Genomic DNA, 22895 nt, shown 5'->3' with positions numbered 1-22895 from the left:
CTTTGATAGCAAGGACTGTATTTGTATCTTTAGGGCTTTATATTAATTTAGGGAATTTTTTTTAAAGTCTTAATCTGAGTTCTCTTGCTACTAAAGTCCTTGATCTCTTTTAAACTCTTATTTGTATGTACAGTCAGTATCACCACAATTTGGTATTGAATTGGTCTCTAATTCTTTCATGTCTGTTAGTCTTCCCCCTCAAGTTAGATCATTAACTCCCTGAGAGACTAGGATGAACTTTAGGTCCCTTCAAGGTCCAAATCAATCAGTCAAAAAGCATTTGTTAAGAGTCCGCTTTATACCACGCATTGGTTCTTAGGATACAAATACAAAGAGTGAGATAATCCCTGCTCTGATGGAACTGATTCTGTTACGGTTTGGGGGCTCAAATTTCTTATAAATCTGCATCCATGGTTGTAATCAAATACGAGGTCAAAATTCACTTCCTTCCCAGACTAATGACAGCCCTAATCATTATGCTACTTCTCCTCAACATGTATAAAATTGGTTGGTACTGCTACTTTGAACTTGATATATCACTGTTTTGCAGTTTTCAAGTAGTGTCATGACCGTGTGTGTGTGTGTGTGTGTGTGTGTATACACACACACACACACACACACACACATAAGGCTTTACTGTAGTGTGCAAGTGACCTGGGTTCTTGAAGGCTTTTCCAGTGGATTGTAAACTCTGGTACATCCTAATGAATTCAGACTTTGAATATAGACAGCCTAGTGATAAGCTATATGTCTGGCATAAAGGGACAAGCCTAGCTTAATTTGGAAAGACCTAGAGAGCAAAAGTTTGGTCACCAGATGATAAATTTTTCTAACCACAGTAACTCATGATACCATTTGCTAAGGTATAGCTTCTACTTCTTTTATGAGTGGGGTGAGGAATTAGGAGCATGGGAAGGAGGAGCTCATGCCAAATGGGCTCTCTTTCAGTTCTCTGCAAAGTCTGAGGTGATTTTACAGATGGGATGAGATTTGGAGGGAAAGGATGACACTTGGGAAGTTTGAAGAAATAAAAAACGATCGAAAGATCACTGTGGGAAGCCTCTTAGGGGTGAATAAGGACTAAGAAGGAGCAGTAGCAGAGGTAGGCTTGAAATGGAACAAACTTTTAAAGTGGCATAGATTCAGAAAAGAGTGTTTAATGAACACTGACTTAACAGCAGATCACTTCATAGCTACCTGAGTTATAAGAATGAATGACCTCAGGTAAAGAACATTTTGCTTCTTGATTCCTAGTTCTGTAATTTGAAATGAGTAGTTATAACCAAGAATCTGTCAAAGTTTTTTGCTCTGTCAAAGCCCCTCTTTCCTGACATGATGGGTCAGCTGCCTCCCTAGAACAGGAATGCTAGGAAGGGGTTAGGGAGGGAGAAGGGAAAGAGCTGACAAGCGTGAGAGGCAAGGGAGTCAAGGCCAGTATTACAGGGTGACATGTAAACAGGAGAAGACTGTTGTATAGTCCAATCACAGAAGAACCAGGAGAGAAAGTAGGTGCTCAGAGCCAGAAACTAGAAATTTTATCAATCAAAACGAAGACAAGTTGGCATGTAGCAATTCGTGCCCACCTTTGTTTCAAAAGGAGAGTTTAACTGTTTTTAAAAAATAGCTGTGAGAGATTTAAGCACTGTGATCAAAGCAACTTATTACAATCCTAGAAGACTGATGATGAATCATGCTTTCTACTTCCTCTATAGAATTAATGAATTAGAAGTAGAGAATAAGAAGTCATAATCCATGTCTGGATTTATTTTGTTTAACTGCTTTTTGTTGAAAGGGAGAGCTGGGTGGATAGTGTGGGAAATAGGGTGGTAGTGATACTGATACTAAAAAAAAGGAAAAAAAAAAGAGTATCATTGAACCAAGAAAAAAACCACAAGATGGTGGAAGGAAATTCAAAAGGGGACACAGTCGAACTGCAGTATTAGAACTACCATGTTAAATTTGAGTTACAAAAAACTAGACTGGGTGTGGTAGGGAAAAAAGACAAACCATATATAACAGAAGTTCACAGTTTCATATAAGAGTCCTCTTTTTTGTTTTTCAGTGCTTACTAAAACATTTGTGTTTTGGTGGTGTTTATTAACTATCAAGCTTATTAATTTTTTAGGAGCACATTTATTAGTGCTGGCTAGACCTACTTTTAAGGCTTAAAGATGTCTGCCTGGTACCTTGAGCATTCAGAAATCATAATCCCCTTTTCCCCACACAGGTTTAGCACTCTTATTTCATGTCCTTCCTCATCACAAACTAGCCTAGCAGCTGATTGCTGAATTTGCCTTACATAGAAACATAGAACTTCATAATTGGAAGGGAAAACATCGATCATCTAAGCCAAACCCTATCTGTCCCTTTCTCTATGAGTGTGTTGGAAGTGGGGACGGGGCGGGGTAAGAGGGACAGCAGGAACAGGGGAGTACTCACTCAGTATTTCATGAGGCAGTCCATTCCATTTTTGTCTTGCTCTTCATTTTTGTGAAGTTGTTCTTTACATCAAACCTAAATTGACCTCTTTTCAGCTTCTGCCCATTGCTCCTAATCCCACACTCTGTGGCCAAAGTCCTCAGTTTTTTCATCTGTAAAATGAGAAGATTGGACTAAATGACCTTCAAAGTTCCTCCAGCCGCATATCTATGGTTCTCATTCTAATTCCTCTTCCCACATTACTGCCTTTCAGATATTTAAGATAAAGCTATCGTTACCTCCTTAAGCCTTCTCTTCTCCAGTATAGATATGCCGTTCCTTCAACTAATCCTTATATGTCCTGGTCCTTCGGTGTTCTTAGTAAGAGTTAGCATCCATTTCCTGTCTCCTATCCCCAAAAGAGTGATCACTTTTGTCTACAACGTACCTCCTCCTCACCTCATCTCTCAGAATCCTAATGTTCATTCAAGGCTCAGTTTAGGCACCATGTTCTCCACAAATGTTTACTTGATTCCTTCTTGTTAGTCCTCTTTTTTTCTCCTAAAATTATCTTGAATTTATTTATATGTATACATGTTATATCCTCCAGTAAAATGTAAGCTCTTTGGGGGCAGATACTAGTTCATTTTTTTCCTCTTTGGTAACCCCTAGCATAGTGCCTTGCGCATAAGAAATAGCCTTAATAAATGGTTTTAATAAATTTCTTGGATTGAATTAAACTTGTCTTAGGTGATACATTACTACTCTGTTATTGTTTTCACATGCTTCTTATGGCCAAAATCAACACTATAGTTCAATGTTAGAACTAGAATTATTTTTAACTGGTTGCCAAAACATATCTGCCATTGTTGAGGGGAAAAAAGAGCGTATTATCCTGAAATGTTCGATAAAAAGAAATTTTCTTATAAAATGGAACTAGGACTTGAAACTATTCTTCATTTCTTTTTTTAAAACCCTGTATAGACAGAAAAGTTGTCAGATTCATTAAGGTTGTTACTGCTAACAATTCACAGAGATGCTTTCCCTCCCCCAGTCGTTATATTTAGTATTGGCCAGTGTTCCAGAATAATACTGGTGCTAAGGCTATTATGCTTTCATTGAGTCTTATTCTGGGAAAATATTTATAAAAATGAGCTCCATTATACCTACTGACCTGCTTTTTGTATGTGGAGGGACTGGGGAAGACATTGGTCTTCTCTGACTGTAGATGAAGTCCCATAGTTGCCAGAGGTAATACACAAGCACTAACAAGAGGGTCTTTTCTATTCTTTAGTGCTGGGAAACTCTCCCTTGAATTGGCAATTCAGATGAGGACCCTGGTCATCATCACTTTCAGAGCCAGGCTTAGCTGGAGCAGTTTCTTTGCTGACTCAAACAGTTTAACAGCAGGACTGAGACACTTAAAATTAACCAGAAAGATTTCCCCATTAGGGCTCTTCGTGTTTGAAGTAATATTGCTGTAAATAAAATGTTGGGATGGTATCTTCAAGCATGATAGAAATATATAAGGTGTTGAATATTTCCCATTATAGAAGAAGGATAAGATCTGGACATATGATTCTTTGACAGAGGTGTCAAACTCACTATATAACACCTACCCAACTGGAAGTAAAACTCCCGAGTGCAAATGATCTAGATCAAAATGTAATTGGGAGATGTTTAATGAAATAAAAACCACAATAAAACAGATAATGTTAATTTGTGATTTTCTAAGTCAGCATGTCCATCCCTTTTTCCCCACCTCTCTACCTCTGGGATCCTTTTCTATTAGAGTTTGATGCCACTGAGGTAGGGAAACCCCAGGTGAGGGACCTCCTTCAACTATTGCAGTTTAGCACCTTCTGTACACTACAGGATCTTTAAAGAGTTGCCTAGAGCACTAAGAAATTAGTTGTTTTGAAACAAGTTTTCCTAGTTTTTAAGGTCATCCACTGTGCCACATTGCCATTATTATAAGGATATTTAAAACACCTAAACTCTCATCATGTATAAAACAGCATGCTAAAGAAGCTGAAAAGGTATTGCAGCATGTTTTCATGTACTAATTGTCAGTGCTAAAATCTGGAAAATTTCTGTAGTCTCAAGCCTTTCAAAGTATTTTAATGTTAATTAGTTGGTATGTGTCTTCTCTCTGATTAGCCAGAGTGACTGCTTGATAGGAGACTCCAGAGCAGTATGATTCCCTTTGGCTTCATCCAATTATCTAAACGTTCTGATGTTGCTTGGGCTGGAAGTCTCTGTTGGTCTTTGAATCGCACTGGCTATGTTAAAGGAGATGCTTCTAGTTTGACACTATAGAAGTTTGAAATTTAGGGGAAAAGATGCTGATCTTTGTTTTACTGCTTCTTGATGTAATAATAATAAACAGAACTCTCACTTGAATACTGTAGTATTCCCATGATCCTGTTCATGTGGTTTTTATTTGCACACGTAGACACATGGAGTAATAACTTTTTGGGTGGGCTCTCTTCCCTTCTCTCTCAATACTCCTCTTTGTGTCTCTCTTTGTCTCTGTCTACCTAAGTTCTCAACCTCAAAGTCATCCTTATCCTTACTCCTTGTTTCCGTTCATTTTTTCAAATTTGTCAGTTCTGCCTTTACAAGGTCTCTCTCATATATCCCCTTTCTATTCATACCACCTTAATTCTGTTCACAAGCACCTGTTGTTTGAATTATTGCATTATTCTCCTAATTAGTCTTCCTGCATCTGATCTCTCCCTTCTTCACTCCATCTCCCACATGGCTGCCAAATCGATATTCTAAAAGCACATATCTGACCGTGTCACCACCATTCAAGTGACTTCAGTTCCCTCTAGAGTAGAGAGCCAACTCCTCTGATAAAAGGTGCCCCCAAAGTTTTAGTACAATTAAATTGTAGCAGAGGTATCAAATGCACAGTGAATGGGGCCCACCGGATTCCTAAGTACAGCTGAAACTAGATTAGAATGTAATTGGGAAATGTTTAATAAAATAAATAAAAATACAGTAAAACAAAGATAATGTTAATTTGTAGTTTTCTAAGTCAATATGCTATCCATGTGAGATGACACCATTGCTGGATGGGCATTTAAAACCTTCATTGTTTTGTTTCAACCCATCTTTCCAAGATTCACTTAACATTACTCCCTCTCATCCCCTCTACATTCCAGCTAAACTGGGCTATTTGCTGATCCTTATACATAATACTTCAGCTCCCATCTTTGCACAGACTACTCCTCATTCTCACAATGCTCTTCTTTCTCATCTCTGCCTCCTAGAATCTTTAGTTCTACTTCAGTCTCAAGTCACCTCTTACACAATATCTTATTTGATCTCCCCAGGTGTTAGGGCTCTTCGCAGTTACTTTGTATTTTCTATTTAATTTTGTATATGTTTTCTTCCCCTAGTAAGCTTCTTGAGAGCAGATATTATTTTTGTTTTTTTCTCATTGTATCTCTGGTGCATTATAATAGCACACTTAATAAATGCTTGTTTGATTTAGTTGAATTGATAACAAAATAACAGATCCAAAATAGAAACAAAGGCATATCACATCACTTCTGTGGCCCTTAGCTTCCTTATCTCTAAAATGAAGGGGTCAGACTAAATCACTAGAATCCAAAAAAATTTTGGCAAGCTAAAGCGCAGGGCTGAATCTATTTAGATAGATCAAATTCAGTAAGGAGAAACTCAAAAGTCTTGGCACTTGGTAGAAAAATCTTCTTTACAAGTAAAAGATGGAGAAAGCATAATTAGCAGTTCTGAAAAAAAAGATCTGGGTTTTCTCTCTCTTTTTCTGTAGGCCGCATGCTCAATATGAATTAACAGTGTGATATGGAAGGCCCCAAAGCTCATGCCAGCTTGGGCTTCATTAAGAGGAGCATAGATTTCAGGAAGAAGGAGGCAATATTCCCACTGTATTTTGCCTTCATCAGACCTCACCTAGAGTTTGTTCAGTTTGTGCTTGTTGTGGGTGCCACAGTTTAAGAAGAATGTTTATAAGTTGTGTAGTATTCGAAAAAGGGGCAATGAAGGTGGCAAAGTGCCTTGAATTCATAGCATATAAAGACCATTTGAAGGAACTGGGCATGTGTAGCCTAGAGAAGAGAAGACTTAGAAGGAATTTGATAGATTTCTTTAAGTACTTGAATGGTCGTTGTGTGGAGTAAAAATTAGGCTTGATAGGCTAGATAGTAGAAGGTAGAACTGACGAGACTTGGAAGTTGAAAAGAGACCTTTCTAAGTTTGATATCAGGAAAACTTCCCAACAGAGCTATCCGGCAGTGGAACTGACTGCCTAGAGGTGGTGGAATGCCCCTCCTTAGAGTTCATCAACTTTTTGGTATGTTATCCTGGGGATTCCTTTCATGTGTGGTTTAGACTAGGGGTGGGGAACCTATAGCCTCAAGGCCACATGTGGCCCTCTAGGTCCTCAGGTACAGCTCTTTGACTGAATCCAAACTTCACAGAATAAATTGTCATAATGAAAAGATTTGTTCTGTAAAACTTGGACTCAGTCAAAAGGCCACACCCAAGGGCCTAGAAGACCACAGGTTCCCCACTCCTGATTTCATGTGTGGTTACTGAAGTCCTTTCCAACTTTTAAATTCTGCGATCTCTAAGGTCCCTTCTAGCTCTAAATCCTAGCTCTTCATGTTCCCTCAATCAGTCAACATTTTTTGAAGATTCATCATTTAAAGAACACTGTACCCTTTGCTAGATTATCAGCTTAATAGAATAACAAGTAAACTGTTTCCCGTATCAACATAATAAATCTATTTGAATGTTTGATGACTTTTTATTTCTGAAATAAATAGATCATGCATTATATAATTTATTAGATTATATAAATCTAATTTTCCAAAAAAATAGGTAGAATTTTATACAGCTAAATAGTAAAAAGTAAATATATTATAGAATTGACCTAAATTTTATGCCTTGTCTAATGCTTTTTGGAGTCAGGGGATCCACTTAGTTTTATTCTATTTGCCTCCACTAGCTATTTGAAGAAGCAGCTAGATGGCTAGATAGAGTGCTGGGCCTGAAGTGAGGAACACCAGAGTTCAAATATGGACTCAGACTCTTCCTAGCTATGTGACCCTGGCAAGTCACTTAACCTCTATTTGCCTTACTCCATTGGAGGAGGAAATGACAAGAAAACCCCATGGACAGGATTGCCGTGCTGTGGGCCACGGGGTCACGAAGAGTCAGACGTGGCTGACCGACTATTTGATAATGATAACTATTTGCTGTGGCTCCTTTCAAATGGAAAAAAAAATCATGTCTCTTGATAATGTAAATCCCCTTGATTTACGTTTACAGCATGAATGTCTACTTGTAGCTCGTTTCTAAATAATTTAACAATAAAAATTTTATTACATTTACAAACACTGAAATATATATATATATATATTTTAAAGAATGCAAACGCTTCGTAAATTTGGCCAGTGGACTCAGAACATTTCAGTAATCATAATTGTAAAGCCATCTAAAATAGCTGTAATTGAATGAAACATTAGCATGAATTAAAACAGTAAGGCAGAAAGAGAATATATTAAGACTACTATGTCATCACGGTGTTTTGTTTTGTTTTTCCAACAGGTTCTGCTTTATGTGTGTACGACTTAAAGCCATCAGAATACAGTACACATCCAAAAGCCTCTGTTCGTTGCCCCAAACTCCCAGTTCCTGAGAGGTAAATTTAATTGCAATGTTTAAGTGTGGTGGGCTTTTTTCCTTTTTGGTAGGGGGTGGGGGACCAAACAAGGAAAGAAATAGGTGATATTTTAAACTACACATTCTTAGGGAAAATGGGTTATGTGTTAAAATTTATGTTTGTCATAAAGTTGAAGTATACTCTGAAATCATATTTCTAAAAGATTATGATATAAAAATTCCTACCTACAATTGGTAGAATGATAATAGCTTATGTTCCTGTAGTGTACTAAGCTTTACAAATGCTTTCCTCACAGTAGCTCTGGAAAGTTCATAATGCAAGTATATTTATCCCCATCTTAAGGATAAAGAAGCATTCTCAGAGAACTTAAGCAATTTGCACAGGGTAACATTATTATATTTTGGAGCCATTATTCGATCCAGGGTCTCTCTTGATTCCAGGGTCAGCACTCTTTCTACTATGCTACACTACAAAGAAATATGATATAGCTCTCTCTAGTGACATTGATGTTTTCCTGTTTAGGATCTCAGTCTGGTAATCAAGTTATATATTTATGTACTTGTGAATCCAACCTGTGCTTTCATTGGTATCAGGAATTCCCAGTAAGCAGGCTTCTACTACTGATGCAGATAGGTAACTGCTCTGGAATAGATGGTCTGAGAAGCTGCTTGGGACACTGAAATATTAAGTGAATTCCCTAAGGTCACACTTGTGATAAGTGTCAGAGGTGGGATTTGAACCCACATACACACCAGAATCAGTACTATTTGTACTCTTGTACCGAACTGCCTCCTAGTCTCAGGAACAAAACCCACAGATTCCAAAGCCTCTAGAAGGCTGACCTCACACAAATATATGTGTATTATGCATATATACATATATGCTTACATTGTTTGGTTGTATTTTTATTTACCTTTTTAACCTTTAAAGCATGGTAGATAGTTATCTTCTCACAAGACATGCTGTATTTTAACCCACACCTCTTAATGGTGAGATCTTTTCAACAGCAAATTGGATTGGATAGATTGTTAGCCCTTGGAGGTCAAGAGACCTGAGGTTGAATGCTCTCAGATGCTTGTGAGCTGTGTTGCCCCAGACCCTAGGTTTCTTTGTTTGTAAAATGATGCTAATACTTCTACTGCCTGCCTCATAGAATATAGAAATACAACTTAAAATGCTATATTAATGTTAATTGTTGTTATTCGTATTTCAAGGTGCTAATTTCTGTAATGAAGACTTCTTTCCTGGTCTTAACACTTGAGATTACCCAAGAGTTGATGTGTGTGATTTACAGAGCCAAAATCTTATTAAGGAATCAGATTCTCAGAACACCATGTGATACTTCCATTGACTATTATAAGAGTGGGAATGTTAGGCGAGTTTGAGAGTGAATTTGTAGAAGAGGTTGCCTTAGATGAATTGAAAAAGGATCACCAATAATTAGAGGGATCTCTTTCTACTCATACTTTTTCTTTGCTTAAACCAATTATAAGCATTTAGTAGGAAGTGATCTTTCATGGCCACTGGCAAAAGTACTTCAGAAATAAAGCGGGAACATATTAGAGTAATATGATGTCAGCTACTATTCAACTGCACACTCCCTGGTGGACCATACTACTGCCCCTGTTTCCTACTCTGCTGCCACTCAGGACTTGAAAACCTGATTTTACACAGGAATACAGTGTTATCTCATGATAGTGATGTGAGCTTGTATGATATATTCATGTATAGGAAGCCTTGTATTCTAGATGAACACTTTCTAGAACATTTCTCAGAAGACACATTGCCCTCCTGACTCTGCCTGCTCCCGCCCTCTCTACCCACCCTCCCCCACTCCCGTGGGGCTAAGAAATTTTGAAATAACTCAGAAATTCTTTTAATCCATTCCTTAATAATGGCATACTGCCATGCCCAATTCAAGAAAGTGTTTCTACTATCGCTAGAAACATCTGTGGTTTCCCATCCTAGCTTATTCTAGCAGTTCACAGTCGAGTATTGTCTCCTCAATATTGTCTCCTCGCAACTAATGTATTTTAATGTATTTGAAATCGAAAGAAAAGAGAGAATAGAGAACTCCCAGGAAAGGATGTGACTAAGGCCACAGTTAATTTTGTTGTTGGGTGACCATTTGTGACAAAGACAAAAGGAAAGTTTTCATCAAAAGGAATATAACAGGACTTGGAGAAGATTCTATGATGTGGTTTGGTCTTTGGAGAAACCTGCAATATCTCCACTGAAACAGGGAGAATGAAATTGAAGTATAGGAATTTGTTTAGGTAGATATAGTTGTAGGAAAATCAAAGAATTAGAACAAATTGGGAAAAGATGTGTATTTGGGGCTTTTTTCCTGTAATGGTATTTTCTTCCTTACCTTCTAGGTGTCCTTTGCATGATTTCCAGCATATCAACTCCTTCCTAATAATAAGACTAGGTTCCATTCTTACAGCACTTTGAAGTCGACAAAGGGCTTTCCTCACCACCACTCTGTTGATAAGCAAGTTAGTGCAAGTGGTAACATCTGCTCTGTAGAGTCAGAACTTGAATCTCAGAGGGGTTAAGTGACTGATCCAGTGTTACACAGAGAGTGATTGTTAGAACTGCCATTTGAACCCAGAGAGAAGGCAGCATGGGACAGGGCTCGAGAGGCTCAGGAGCCAGCTCTGACACTTAACTATCTTTGTGACTTCAAGCAAATCTCTTAATCTTCCTGAGCCTTACTTTCTTCATCTATAAAACAAGGGGTTTGGACTAGATGGCCTCCAAGTTCTCTTATAGCTCTAGATCTAGGTTCCTAAGATCTAATGTAGTGCTATGCTCCCTGACAGGTGACTTCCTATGGCAAGGGGCCCCTTCTGCTGTAGAGGAGAGCAGTCTGATAAACTAATTTACAATAAAGTGTTAGTTACTGATAATAGTTTAATGTGTTACTCCTTTTGGGAGTATTTGTTTTTTCAAAGAGCACTCCTGGAAAGGGCAATGCTCAGCTCAATGGAATCAATCTCTAATAGTGACATTTTCAGCCCTGTGGCCCCTGGGGAAAAGAGATGTTCTGCCTCCGTATAAGGCCATCTTTCCTGCACAGCCAGAGAGAGCAAGAATAGGAAAAATACATTAAAGACATGATAAATAACTACCAGCTAAGAGGAAATGTTAATTTGTTGGAATGAAATTAAAAATTGAAGAAAGAGGTACAGAAACAGAAGAGGGGAAAAGATTGATAATGATGGGAATAAGACAGGAGAAATAAAAATAAATTTTTTCATTCTAATTAGATTTGCAGCTGATGTACTTTGTGACTTTTATAAGCTGGAAGAATGTTGCCAGAAATATTTATTGCTACATTTTCTTAAACAATTAATTTTACATGAAGATTTTCTGCAGTTGTGTTTACAGAAATTTTAATAATTATGTAGGTTGCAGATTCCTGCCTTCTAATATGATACTGCTGTCAAGTCACCATCCCTATGACCACCAACTGCTTTCAGTTAAAAAGTAATATTTTAAAACCAGGTGTGTTAAACATTTTTTGGTGCTTCATCATATCTTGAGGGTGTTCATTAATTTGTATTATCACTTAATGAACTTAAAGGGTAATGGGCAAGGTGTTTGCGTAGCTAAAATGCTATTTGTCTTTGAAAAAATCTTTTTTTTTCCATTTTTACTAAATAAGCCAGTACAATACGTGTTATATTTTTTTTGGTTACTCAAACTTCCAACAAATGTGATAAAGCAGCAGATTTTTAATGAAAATATGTTCTCTTCTTAAGCCTCCAGAATTGAGAGCTCAAAAGGTAGCAGAAGTTTTCATTAATAGTTCCTTGTTTTTGTCATTTCTTTTGGAGTGAGGAACATAGCATCTTTAAAAAAAAATCTTAAAGTAGAAACAGGTTCCATGACCTGTATTCTCCAAATTATTGTTTGTTTAAGGAGGCTTGAAAAGTCACTTAAATTACATTACTTGAAACACATCATTTCACTGATAAACATAAAAGATAAGTAATTCCAGGGGTCTGATAACTGAGATTTTCAAGTATTCCATATATGATAAAACTATGTATTATATGTGATGAGATGGGGGGAGAGTCTTTCTAGGCAATGCAGTTTATCTTTTTAAATATGAAGTTTAATTTTTAACCTAAGGATTTACTTTTATTTTTAGTAAGTTGGTCCAAATATTAATAGTCCCTCCACTTTCCTACTTGTAATATATCCATTGGAACGGAGAGCAAGAACATTGTTAAGACCATGAGCCAAACATTCAATCAACATGGGTTGATTTCAAACTTTATCGTTTAGAACTGTCTATTAATTTAACAACCGACATGGATCAAGTCACATGGTTATGGAGTCATTGTCATAGTTTTCTAATTTGGGGATGACTAATTGTGTGGCTTCTGTCCTTAATGTGCTCTGTTTTTAAGTTTTGGGTTTTTTTCTTACATATATTTTGTTTTTATACCACCTTCAATGCTTGGTATATCCATCTCCCCATACATGCAGAGAACCACCACCTATAATCAAAAACAAAAAAGAAAGAGGGAAAATAGTTTAGCAAAATTAACTAATACATCAAGTTCCGTCATTTATGCTATGTACCAGAAGGGTGGGAGATGGCGCATTTTCATATCCTTCTTCACCATCCTATGTTGACCATGGAGCTCTTGGCTACAGTAGCTCAATTTCACATTACCACATTTTGCCCATTCCACCACTTAGGCCCAGAGGAAGATAGTAAAGCTGGAAGATTTAGTTCTATGTTTGAAAAAAAAATGTATAAGTTCATAGAAGAAAACAAAAAGTACAAAAAGGGATACCAAACATTTTTGTTTCCAGTTTTTCAAATTTAAAATATATAGAATTATGTACGTATACATACTTTAAAGTATATGACAAGTTCACAGAGTTTTTTTCTGAATTCTTAAAAATGTTGACCGTAATGGGCATTTTCATATATATTATAGAATAGAAAAAGAGAATCGCACACAACGTGATCTAACAATTTTTGTACAAATGTAAGAATGAACTGAATTAACAAGGTCTAGATCACTCACCAGTACCACTTGAAAAATGAGAAGTTATCTTAACTACATGACTGTAGTTGTAATGTGTAAATAGGTTTAATATGAATGTATATGTAAAGCCTATACCAAATTACATGCTGTCTTGGGGTGCAGGGAGGGGAGAGATGGGGAGCAAATTTGGAACTCAAAATCTTCTGGAAATGAATGTTGAAAACTAAAAGTAAGTAAATAATTTTTTAAAAAATGAGAATTTAAACTTTAAGGACCTATTTCTTTATATTTGGCTCAAATGGCCTGGTCCCAGTGTTTTCAAATCTTTAGTTATCTCTACTGCTGTTAAAATTTGATGATGATTTGTAATCATATCATAGTTAGAGGCAGACAGGACTTTAGAGATAATCATGTCTAGGGGTTCCATACTCCCATTCAATTTTAAAGAAAATGAATTCAAGAATTTACCATGCATTTACACATAAGAAATAAAGAGATTAATTTTAGCGGGATAGTACAGTTATATCCTGCACCCCCCTGACAGGCTTCTTGTACCTCCTGGGGATATGTGCATCCTAGGCTGGGAACTCTTCATCTAACCTAGTTCTTGCATTTGAAAGATGAGGAAACTAAAGTCTTTGTGACTTTGCCTAAACCAGGAGTGGGGAACCTGCAGTCTCTGACCGCACGTGGCCCTCTAGGTCCTCAGTGCAGCCCTTTCACTGAATCCAAACTTCTATTTGTTCTGTGAAATTTGGATTCAGTCAGAGGGCCACACTTGAGGGCCTAGAGGGCTGCAGGTTCCCCGCCCTCAGCCCTGCGCTAACACTACTGAAAAGGTGCAGAGTCTGTACCAGATCTAGTCTATTTTTTATTCACCATATCCCACTTACCATGTCACGTTGTCTTCCTGTTGCCTAAATAGAAAAGTAGAATATGCATCACTGACAGATCAGTCCTCCTGCTCTCAGTTTACACAGCTCTCCTAGTAGACTTTGAGACCTCAGAGATCATCTGTTCTGACCCTGCCTTTTACAGGCCTAGTGGGATGGAGTAAGGTTCACGGAAGATCGAGCACCTAGAACCTCGGTCTCTGGTTCCACTCCGTAGTTTCTCCATTATACCTAAAAGAAACGCAGGAAGAATGGTGCTAGAGCAAATTATCTATTACCAATCAGATTGAAATGATTTGTATTTCAGTTTCAGTGTATGGTTGGGGTGTGTGTGTGTGTGTGTGTGTGTGTGCGTGTGATCATGGTTTTATATGAACCCAGAAAATACTAAGTGAGGCCTTATCAGAGTTCTAATACCTATCTCTTGTGTTCAGTCATCAGATGGGAAAAAAAGAAAGTAGAAAGGTTGGATCTGGAAATTGAATTGGTTTTAGATATAGGAAGAAGACTATCAGAGTCCTTGCGATTAGTGTAGTTACAATAATCCAGGACTGAGCAAAATTATCATTATTAAGGGTAAGAAAGGCAAGTGATGAAACTTAAGAGACCAGATTATAATAGCCAGGACAATAAGTGGGATTGAATAAGGGGCCTGATGTGGACTAGAGAGATTATTACTTCCCCAAAAGTTGGAGACCAAACTTCACCTAAGCAACTGTCTGAAAAACACTTAAAATTAGATATAAACAGGGAAAAGGCAACAACTTTCATTCAAAGTTAGGAGATGGAAATAATAGGTGTCCGAATAGTTGTTTAATATGGTGTCAGCATTCAGATTTTAAAAGTTGAGAGTTTTTGAGTGTGTGTGTGTGTGTGTGTGTAGACACTGAAATAGAGCAGCAAACAAGCTCAAATCCCCAAGTCACATTTTAAAAGATTGTAATACCCTGGATCACATCTTTTGCGGGGGTAGCTATAGTAAGAAACCACAGTGGACTCAAGTGTTTGAGATAATAATGGAAGCACAAAAGACCTGTACTCTAGAATTAACTGCTCCCTTTCATTCTGCCTCAGGGGTAAGAGAAGATGGGAGGAGGTGAAATGGGATGCTGAGAAAGCCAAATGGGTAAAGAAAATACATTTACTAAGATCTGAAGTTAGGAATGACAACAAAAGGAGAGGACAATTGTGCTCATGTCATCAGTCAACCACAGACATATGCATAAACATGCAGATGAATACAGTTACGCAGCCATCTTCACAGTGTGCTACAACTACAGCCATATCTGAAAAGGAAGAATACAGATAAGGAGAGAAAGCATGAGGACCAAGCCTACCTTGTTTCAAATAGTGTTCACAACACAGAAAAACTTCAAGTTAAAGAAAAACTACTTGAACTATGAAAAACATGCTAATCCTTTAAAAAAAGAAGAGGGGATAGTAATTACTGCATTTACTGTTAAAAATATAAGCAGTGACATTTTAGATGCAGAAATTTTCTTTCATGATTGTTAAGTGTAGTGTAATGAAAACATCAATAATAAATTTGAAGCTAGAAGACCTGGATTCAAATCCCAGATCTTCTATCTGCTTCTTATATATGACTTTCCACAAGTCACTTAACTTGTAGGTTTCATTTTCCTTATGAACAAAATTAGAAGATTGGACTAAAAGCTCTCTGAGCTCCTGTGTAGACTGGAGCTGAGAGTATAGGCCCATAATTTGAGCTTTGTAGCTCAGAATTCCCTCCCTTCTTTGATCTAAAAAGTACCCAGTCATTCTTTTAAAGGAATTGTGCCCTCTGCATCCCTGGATATAGAAAATGCATATAAAGGGTGCAGCCTCTTTATTGATCATTGTAGACGTGACTGAAGAGAGAGAATGATAATGATCTTTGAATGCGCATGTGCACACCCACACACCCCCATGATAGTAATAATGATACCTAGCAGCACCTACTATGTGCTAAGTTCTTTACCAATATTATCTCATCTGATGCTTACAACAAGAAGTCTGCAGGTGGGTGCCGTTATTATCCCCATTTTACTGAAGCAGACGAAGTGACTTGACTTGCCCAGGGTCACACCACTAGTAAGTACCTAAAGCCGGGCCAAGCTATATCCGCTGTGCCACCCAAGTGCCTCCGCTGCTGCTCCTTTCACAACAGTGCTTCCCTGGAATGCACATTTGGATACCAAGACATTTGGACTGAGTTGCTAAAGTAGTTTATTGCTAATAAGCAACTAAGTGGGTTCCTGCCTCCAGGTACAGGTTAGAATTTCTGTCTTTAGGTTTTATCTGTAGTCGTAGTACTCATAATCTCTTCTGGTCAGTTACAAATTCCCTGAATTTCTGATAGCCTACAAGAGTCTCCAGAGACTGGTCTGTTAGCTCCCTTTTTAGCTTGCTGGTCTGAAAAAGACCCTAGGGATTGTTTTGTTAGCCTTTCCTAACCAGCTGTTGGAATTCTCTGGTAGCTACAGATATAAGATACCCCAGAGAGAGCCAGTAAGATAGGATCACATATCTCTTATATAACCTAAAAAATCCCTTAAACATTAAAATTCTTAGAGGTACAATATGCCCTGAGAAGACCATAATGTTTACATGCAATGAAGCCAATTTAAACCATAAAGTGTTTAAATGTTGCCCATAGATGAAATAAGAAATGTTCTACGAGGCAGGCTCATCTTTTTTTTTTAACTAGCTGGTTGTTTATTATTCTTAATATGTTTGTGTATTTCTGGAACAAGAATATTGATTGCCAATGAGTTTTAGGCTCCTGTTCTGAGTATCTGATCTGGACTTGTGGTCCTGAGATAGCATCAAATAATGGATCATCTTAAGCCAGGATGATACAGCACCAGTTATGTAGACAGCTAATTGAGGTTAAAGAGCAGAATGTTAAAGCTAAGAGTCTAATGCTACTAAATAAATAATAACTTTATATGATAATTTAAAGTTTCCAATACACTTCACATTATTTCATTTTAAAGCCTCATGACAACCTTGTCAGATAACTAGTTGAGGTATTAGTATCCCCACTTTATAGATGTAGGACCTATCCATGAGCACATAGCTAGTAAATGTCAGAGCCAAAACTTGAACCCAAGTGTTTCTGATTGTAAGTTAAAAAGCACGATCAAAAGAAAATGCTAGACTCTTACAAAGATATTTTCTTAGTTCTGGTGACAGGACCCATGAAAAAGAAAATTTATATTGAGAGAAAGAGAAGGAGAGAGACAGGGGAGTGGGGTGGGAAGAGAGAAGGGGCACAGGGTGAATATTATCAGCCTTTTGAAAGTTCCAAATAAGGATCCAAGATTCACTCCTCATTGACAACCTCTGGCTACTTCTGAGAAGATGCCCTGTTTTCTTATTTAGAAGGGTTGGCCTGAGGTAATTTAACAAAGATCCTGAGAACTTTGTTAGATCATTAGGTCTTTGGTCAGAAAATGAAAAATTTCATCCCTGATTCATGTTCCCCCGAGAAGTCTGAGGATTCGAGCTTCCTGGAACTTCAGTGAAATTTTCAAATTTTGACATTTATTTTCAGGTAGTAAGTAAGCTAAGACAAATGAGTCGGCCAAGTAGTCAGCATTGGTTTATTATTGTACATTACACACAGTGCTTTCTAAGGTATATTTCAGGCCAAGAAAATGTTTTGTCTACTAGTAAATAAAAATCAAAAGACTATTGCTGTTCAGAATGGCGGGCAGCTTTCTTAAATGCAACAGCATTCGAAGCTGGAGGGTTTTATTTCTCTCCTGATAGCAAATTGCCTTTGTATAAAGCATAAAATTACCTCTTGTGATCACATGGATAGTTTTGTCTGAATAGCATGCTCTCTTTCTTGTGCTTAAATACTAACAAAGAAGGCAACATAAATACCCACTATACTTAGAGATCCCTTGGATGGAATGAGTTTTTCAGATAGGTAACCTAAGACAGAGAGACAGTATGACTTTGAGTTATACTGCCAGTCAAGTGCGCACTGAGGTTCTAATGAACCTTATGAACTTGATTCCTGGCCCTGTAATCTGAATGATGATGATGATGATAGCTGCCACTCAAGAGAGCACTTAATCTTGTAGTGCGGGCACTACCTATGTTCTTATCACCATTTTGCAGTTGAGGAAACAGATTCAGATAGGTTAAACTGTTAGTGACTTGTCCAGGGTCACACATACAAGTGTTGGAGGCAAGATTTAAATCCAAGTCTTCTTGACTTCATGTCCATGCTGGCTTATCTTAACTATTAGTTGGGTCACCAAAGGATGTGAACTTAGAAATAGAAATTAATAATTTAGTCATAGACAGATACATTAAAATTGTCCTAAAATATTTTTAATACTTATAAACTAACATTTATTAAGCACATGTTCAATACATATGTGATTGTGTGTGATGCACAAGTGTACAGATTGACTCTCTGGTAGTATAAAATTAAATTTACAGATGGTATGATCACTGCTGTGTTCCATTTTCTCAGAGTATACTGCAAATGCAACAGAACCCTTTCATAGCATGCATATCTTGATATTACATAATCCAGATATCCCATGGGTTAAATTATGCCTTCCATACAGAACAGCCACAGACAGTATTAGCCCAGTGATAGCATGGTTAACTTAAAGTGGGAAGGCTATTATTTGTGCCACACCAACACCAGTGCATTAAAGGGGTTTGGCCAGACTGATTCTTTCAGAGAAAAGTTGTGAATGGAGTGGCACCTTTCAGGCAAAACTGTGTGATATTTTTATCACTTAAATAGGCCAGAAATTAATTCCCAATTCACTGAAAGACATAGTTTTGAGTTATTTTTATCATCTGCCACTTGATTGACAAATATCTGAGCATAGGAGTGTAAGTCTTTGATTTTACTTTTGGTTTGATTTTGTGTGTGTTTGGGGTTTTTTTGTTTGTTTGTTCACTTTCAGAAGGGGGAGGGTAATATTATCTGTGGGAATATACACTCCACCCTCTCTGTAAGGTTTGTTGTAAGAACTGCATCACTCCCCATTCCAGCCATCCTCATTCCAGAGCATGTGTGCATTAACTGCCGCACTTTTGGCTCCTTTCATTGGTGTGAAGAGGGTGGAGTGTATTGCATCTATTCACCTTTCATTTGTGTGTTTGATGTGGCATTTATATTAAGTAGGAGTAATTTTTTTTCTGATTTTTTTTCTTGTGTCACCAGTGCACCTATTCCATTCTTCCATCGCTGTGCTCCTGTGAACATTTCCTGCTATGCCAAGTTTGCAGAGGCCCTGATCACCTTTGTCAGTGACAATAGTGTCTTACACAGGCTGATTAGTGGAGTAATGACCAGCAAAGAAATTATATTGGGACTTTGCTTGTTGTCACTAGGTAATCGTTTTTCTCATTCTTAGCTATTACATAGAACTGCAGTAGGAGACTGTTCTGTTCTTTGGCCAGAGTATGAATAAAAATTGGTGATAAGTCTTCAGGAAATGTATGAACGACTCAGAGTGACAAGGACTACTTCAGAGTATATTTACTTGCACTCTGAAATGCCCTTCCTCCTTTTCTTTTTGTGGAGATAGCTTTTTCAGAATTTGACCAGCCTTTGACTAAAGTTGCCCTCTTGTTATATAGGGGTAATGCTTTCACAATGCTGTGTCTTCAACTTGCTTCCAGAAAACCTATCTTTTACAAGAAAATAGGAGATAGTCAGATTTATGTGTCTGATAGTATGGAAATGAGTTTTGTTTATGGTGCCTTTAGAAGTATTTTTTTTTCTTGTTTTATGTCAAAGCACTACTGATCAATTTAGGAAAGCCCTGCTCATTGACTCTTGAGTTTCCTGGACGTGAAGTAGACTTGGAGGTGAAAAGTGTTCCCATTTTGTATTTGCATCTGCAGAGTTTTATTTTGAAAGCAGTCATATCTAACCACACTTAATACCAGACTTTCCACACTAGTAATATCTTAGTTGGGAGCTATGAATTATCATAGGAGCTAGGGTGTAAAGCTGTTGACTTCAGTTACAGAGTTAAGAAAAAAATCTATCCAAGTTTTTTCTTGCATTTATGGACTATTTTTGCTTAGGTCACACTGGCCCAACTGAAATAATACTCTGTATGTGAAAAATCTTCTATGTTATTTAAGATTTCCATCTGTATTGGTTCCTGTCCACTTATTGCAAAATTAAAGATTATAATAACTCAGAATATTTATTTGGGTTTGCAGATGGCCCAACGAAAACTAAACTCCTAGTTCTATAATAATTATTGCTATACTATTTTATACCAAGTTCCTTGTGTATTTAAACACTGTGAAAAAGAAAAATTCACGGACTCTAAAATCAGTGGTTGTCATATTGTGTTCTATTAGTCTTATAGAAATATTTAATGCTGTCGCTGGTGGCCACTTTTATATCAGAATAGTTTTATTTTGTAACATACATATATGTACGTGAATATATAATATACGTTTTTTAAAAATAGGAATATTTTAGTTATCTTGTTTGTGAAATGGACCTTTAGTTGTTGTGAGATGACATGACAAAATATGGTCAAGCTATGTGTTTCTGAAATACAGCTGTCCATGATCATGATTCCCCCTTTTTTTCTTTTGGCACACTGAACTCCGGACTGTGTCACAGGCAGCAGAGTTTACTTAATAACTCTTTTGTACTTTCTTTGAAGGAAAAGCTGTCACATTTTCACACAAAAATGCCTGACCTCACTTTGAAAGTGAAACCAATTGAGAGTGGGGGGGGGGGGTGAGATAAGGGGATAGGGCATTGCATTTATGAGCCATTGTTCTCTAGTGCCACCCCATGGTGAATATGCAGCTTTTTATATTAATTATAAATTTTTAAATAGTAGAAGTGAGTAGAGAGTAAAGACAATGTAGTATATTCCTTTCTGTCCCCAAGTAGAGGCTTCACTAAACGGTTTGATCTTAATCTGAATGCATATGCTACTTAATTGAGTCAATCTAGATGGAAGTAATTTTTTTCTTATCACAAACATGATATGTCATACTGTCTCCATTTGTTTGTTGGCATGTGTGTGTGTGCATGTGAGTTCTACCCTGCTGCCTTTGGAGCAAGATGACCCGCTTCCTTCCCAGTGGCAAATCCACACTGGTCATTGTGTGCCCATTAAGCCACCATGTGCATCCGCATGGATTTTTGTCTCCTGTTTACATGTGCACAATTTGTTCTTTTGTTTTAGTTGTCACTGTTTTTCAAATGGCAGAAGTAGCAAATTCAAAATTGATAATAAAAGGTTTTTCCTTCTTTTCTGAGCAGAGGTTATACATTAGCCACTTCAGAGAATCAGTTTTTTTTCGGAGAAGGAACTCCTCTCCCTTAGCTACTATTGATTGAAATGTACTAATGCTAAGTATTTCTCTTAGTATTTTATTGTCATTTAGAATAGTTGCCCTCTGTCTTCCTTGGAATAATTTTGTCTTTGTCTTCCTTGCAGTTCTGTCCATGATTTTGATGGTGATAATTAGGTACATATCCAGAGTACTCGTGTGGATCTTAACAATTCTGATCATACTGGGCTCACTTGGTAAGCTATTCATTTTTTTGTTGTTGAGAAATTTGACTTGACTGTTAATATTTACACTGAATTCTGTATCATTGCTAGTATGTATAACATTCTCAGTGAATTTCTTTTGAGCCTCATGGACTCATTCCCATTGCCAGGAGTCTATTACAAACTATTACAATCTAGAAGGTGAACTTGAAATTTAAGAATTTCTAGATGAACCTTCCCAAATACAGTTCTGTCACTCTTACATAGAGTTAGAGATCACTAATTCAGATAAAGTAGGAAGTTCATTGGTATTTGAAATAAGAGGAAGAAGAGACCCCCCAAGAGGAGATGCTTTAAGGAAAAGCAATCAGTTTGGACATTTTCTCCTGCCAGAGATAATATGATGTCCTTCCTTCTTCCCTTTTGTGTTTTCTTTCATTTTATTTCTTCCAGCATACTTCCCTTGTCAGGTGAGTTGGCTTTTCCATCCCTTTCACTTTTGCACTTCATAATGCCTGAAGCAGCCCCTCCTGAGATGTTACAGCTCTCTCTAGTTGGCAAGTGTTGCTGGTGTGGTGGGGAGAGAGAGAGATAGAGAGGGAGGGAGGGAGGGGAGAGAGAGGGGGGTGGAGAGAGAATGAGAATGACTTAATAACTCATTCTTCAGCTTTTTCTCCTCTCTGGACTGTTCTTTTTCTTTCATTCCCTCATGTAATTTTTGAATGGCTTTTCTTCTTTTCTTATCCTATCCCTCAGCTGATTTTCTGGTTCTCATAGTCCAGTTTCTTCATCCCCCTTGACCTACACATGCCTAGAGCCTCTTTCTTATCCCTCTTCATCCTTGCCAGTGGTATAGAAGCTGTCTCTATTTTTTCCTTGATTCTCCCTTTACTTCAAAGATATTCATCAATAAAGCTGGGGAAGGCTAGCCTGATGCACTGCAGTTTTTATACATGTCTGGTATGGGAGAGAATATGGTGAGGAGAGGTCCCATCATGCTAGTCAAGTGCTGCAGTATCATGTGTCCTCTGCCACTTCTTCCTTTGGATGGTGCTGCCCAGTGTACCATTGGACACCATATTCCTGTGGCACCATTCAAGACCCAGCTAACTTGAAATTTGAATTGACATATTCTCTTGTGCCTATCATTGCAAAAACATACTTTTTGCCCTCAGGTGGCACAGGTGTGCTGTGGTGGCTGTATGCTAAGCAAAGAAAATCTCCCAAAGAAACTGTTATTCCAGAACAGCTACAAATAGCTGAAGACAATCTCCGGGCCCTCCTCATCTATGCCATTTCAGCTACAGTATTCACAGTGAGTGTTTGCACTTGTTGTGGTGTGTGTTTGGGTGTGGTTCTTTTATTTGTTTTTTTTTTT

At 37.6% G+C, this 22895-nt stretch overlaps 1 protein-coding gene across 2 annotated transcripts in view; it reads left to right on the top strand.

Annotated features, from left to right (window-relative positions):
* Positions 1-22895, top strand: part of SLC44A1 (solute carrier family 44 member 1) — a 218154-nt gene that overhangs the window by 153373 nt on the left and 41886 nt on the right. For both annotated transcript variants that reach the window (XM_036738123.1, XM_036738122.1), the window contains exons 5-8: positions 8020-8113; positions 19201-19370; positions 21461-21550; positions 22693-22832. In XM_036738123.1, coding sequence (XP_036594018.1) covers positions 8020-8113; positions 19201-19370; positions 21461-21550; positions 22693-22832 — 494 coding nt within the window. The remainder of the gene's footprint in view (positions 1-8019; positions 8114-19200; positions 19371-21460; positions 21551-22692; positions 22833-22895) is intronic.

This window comes from Trichosurus vulpecula, chromosome 9 (genome assembly GCF_011100635.1).
Source record: "Trichosurus vulpecula isolate mTriVul1 chromosome 9, mTriVul1.pri, whole genome shotgun sequence".
NCBI classification, from domain to species: Eukaryota; Metazoa; Chordata; class Mammalia; order Diprotodontia; family Phalangeridae; genus Trichosurus; species Trichosurus vulpecula.
This window is presented reverse-complemented; position numbering and strand designations above follow the sequence as displayed.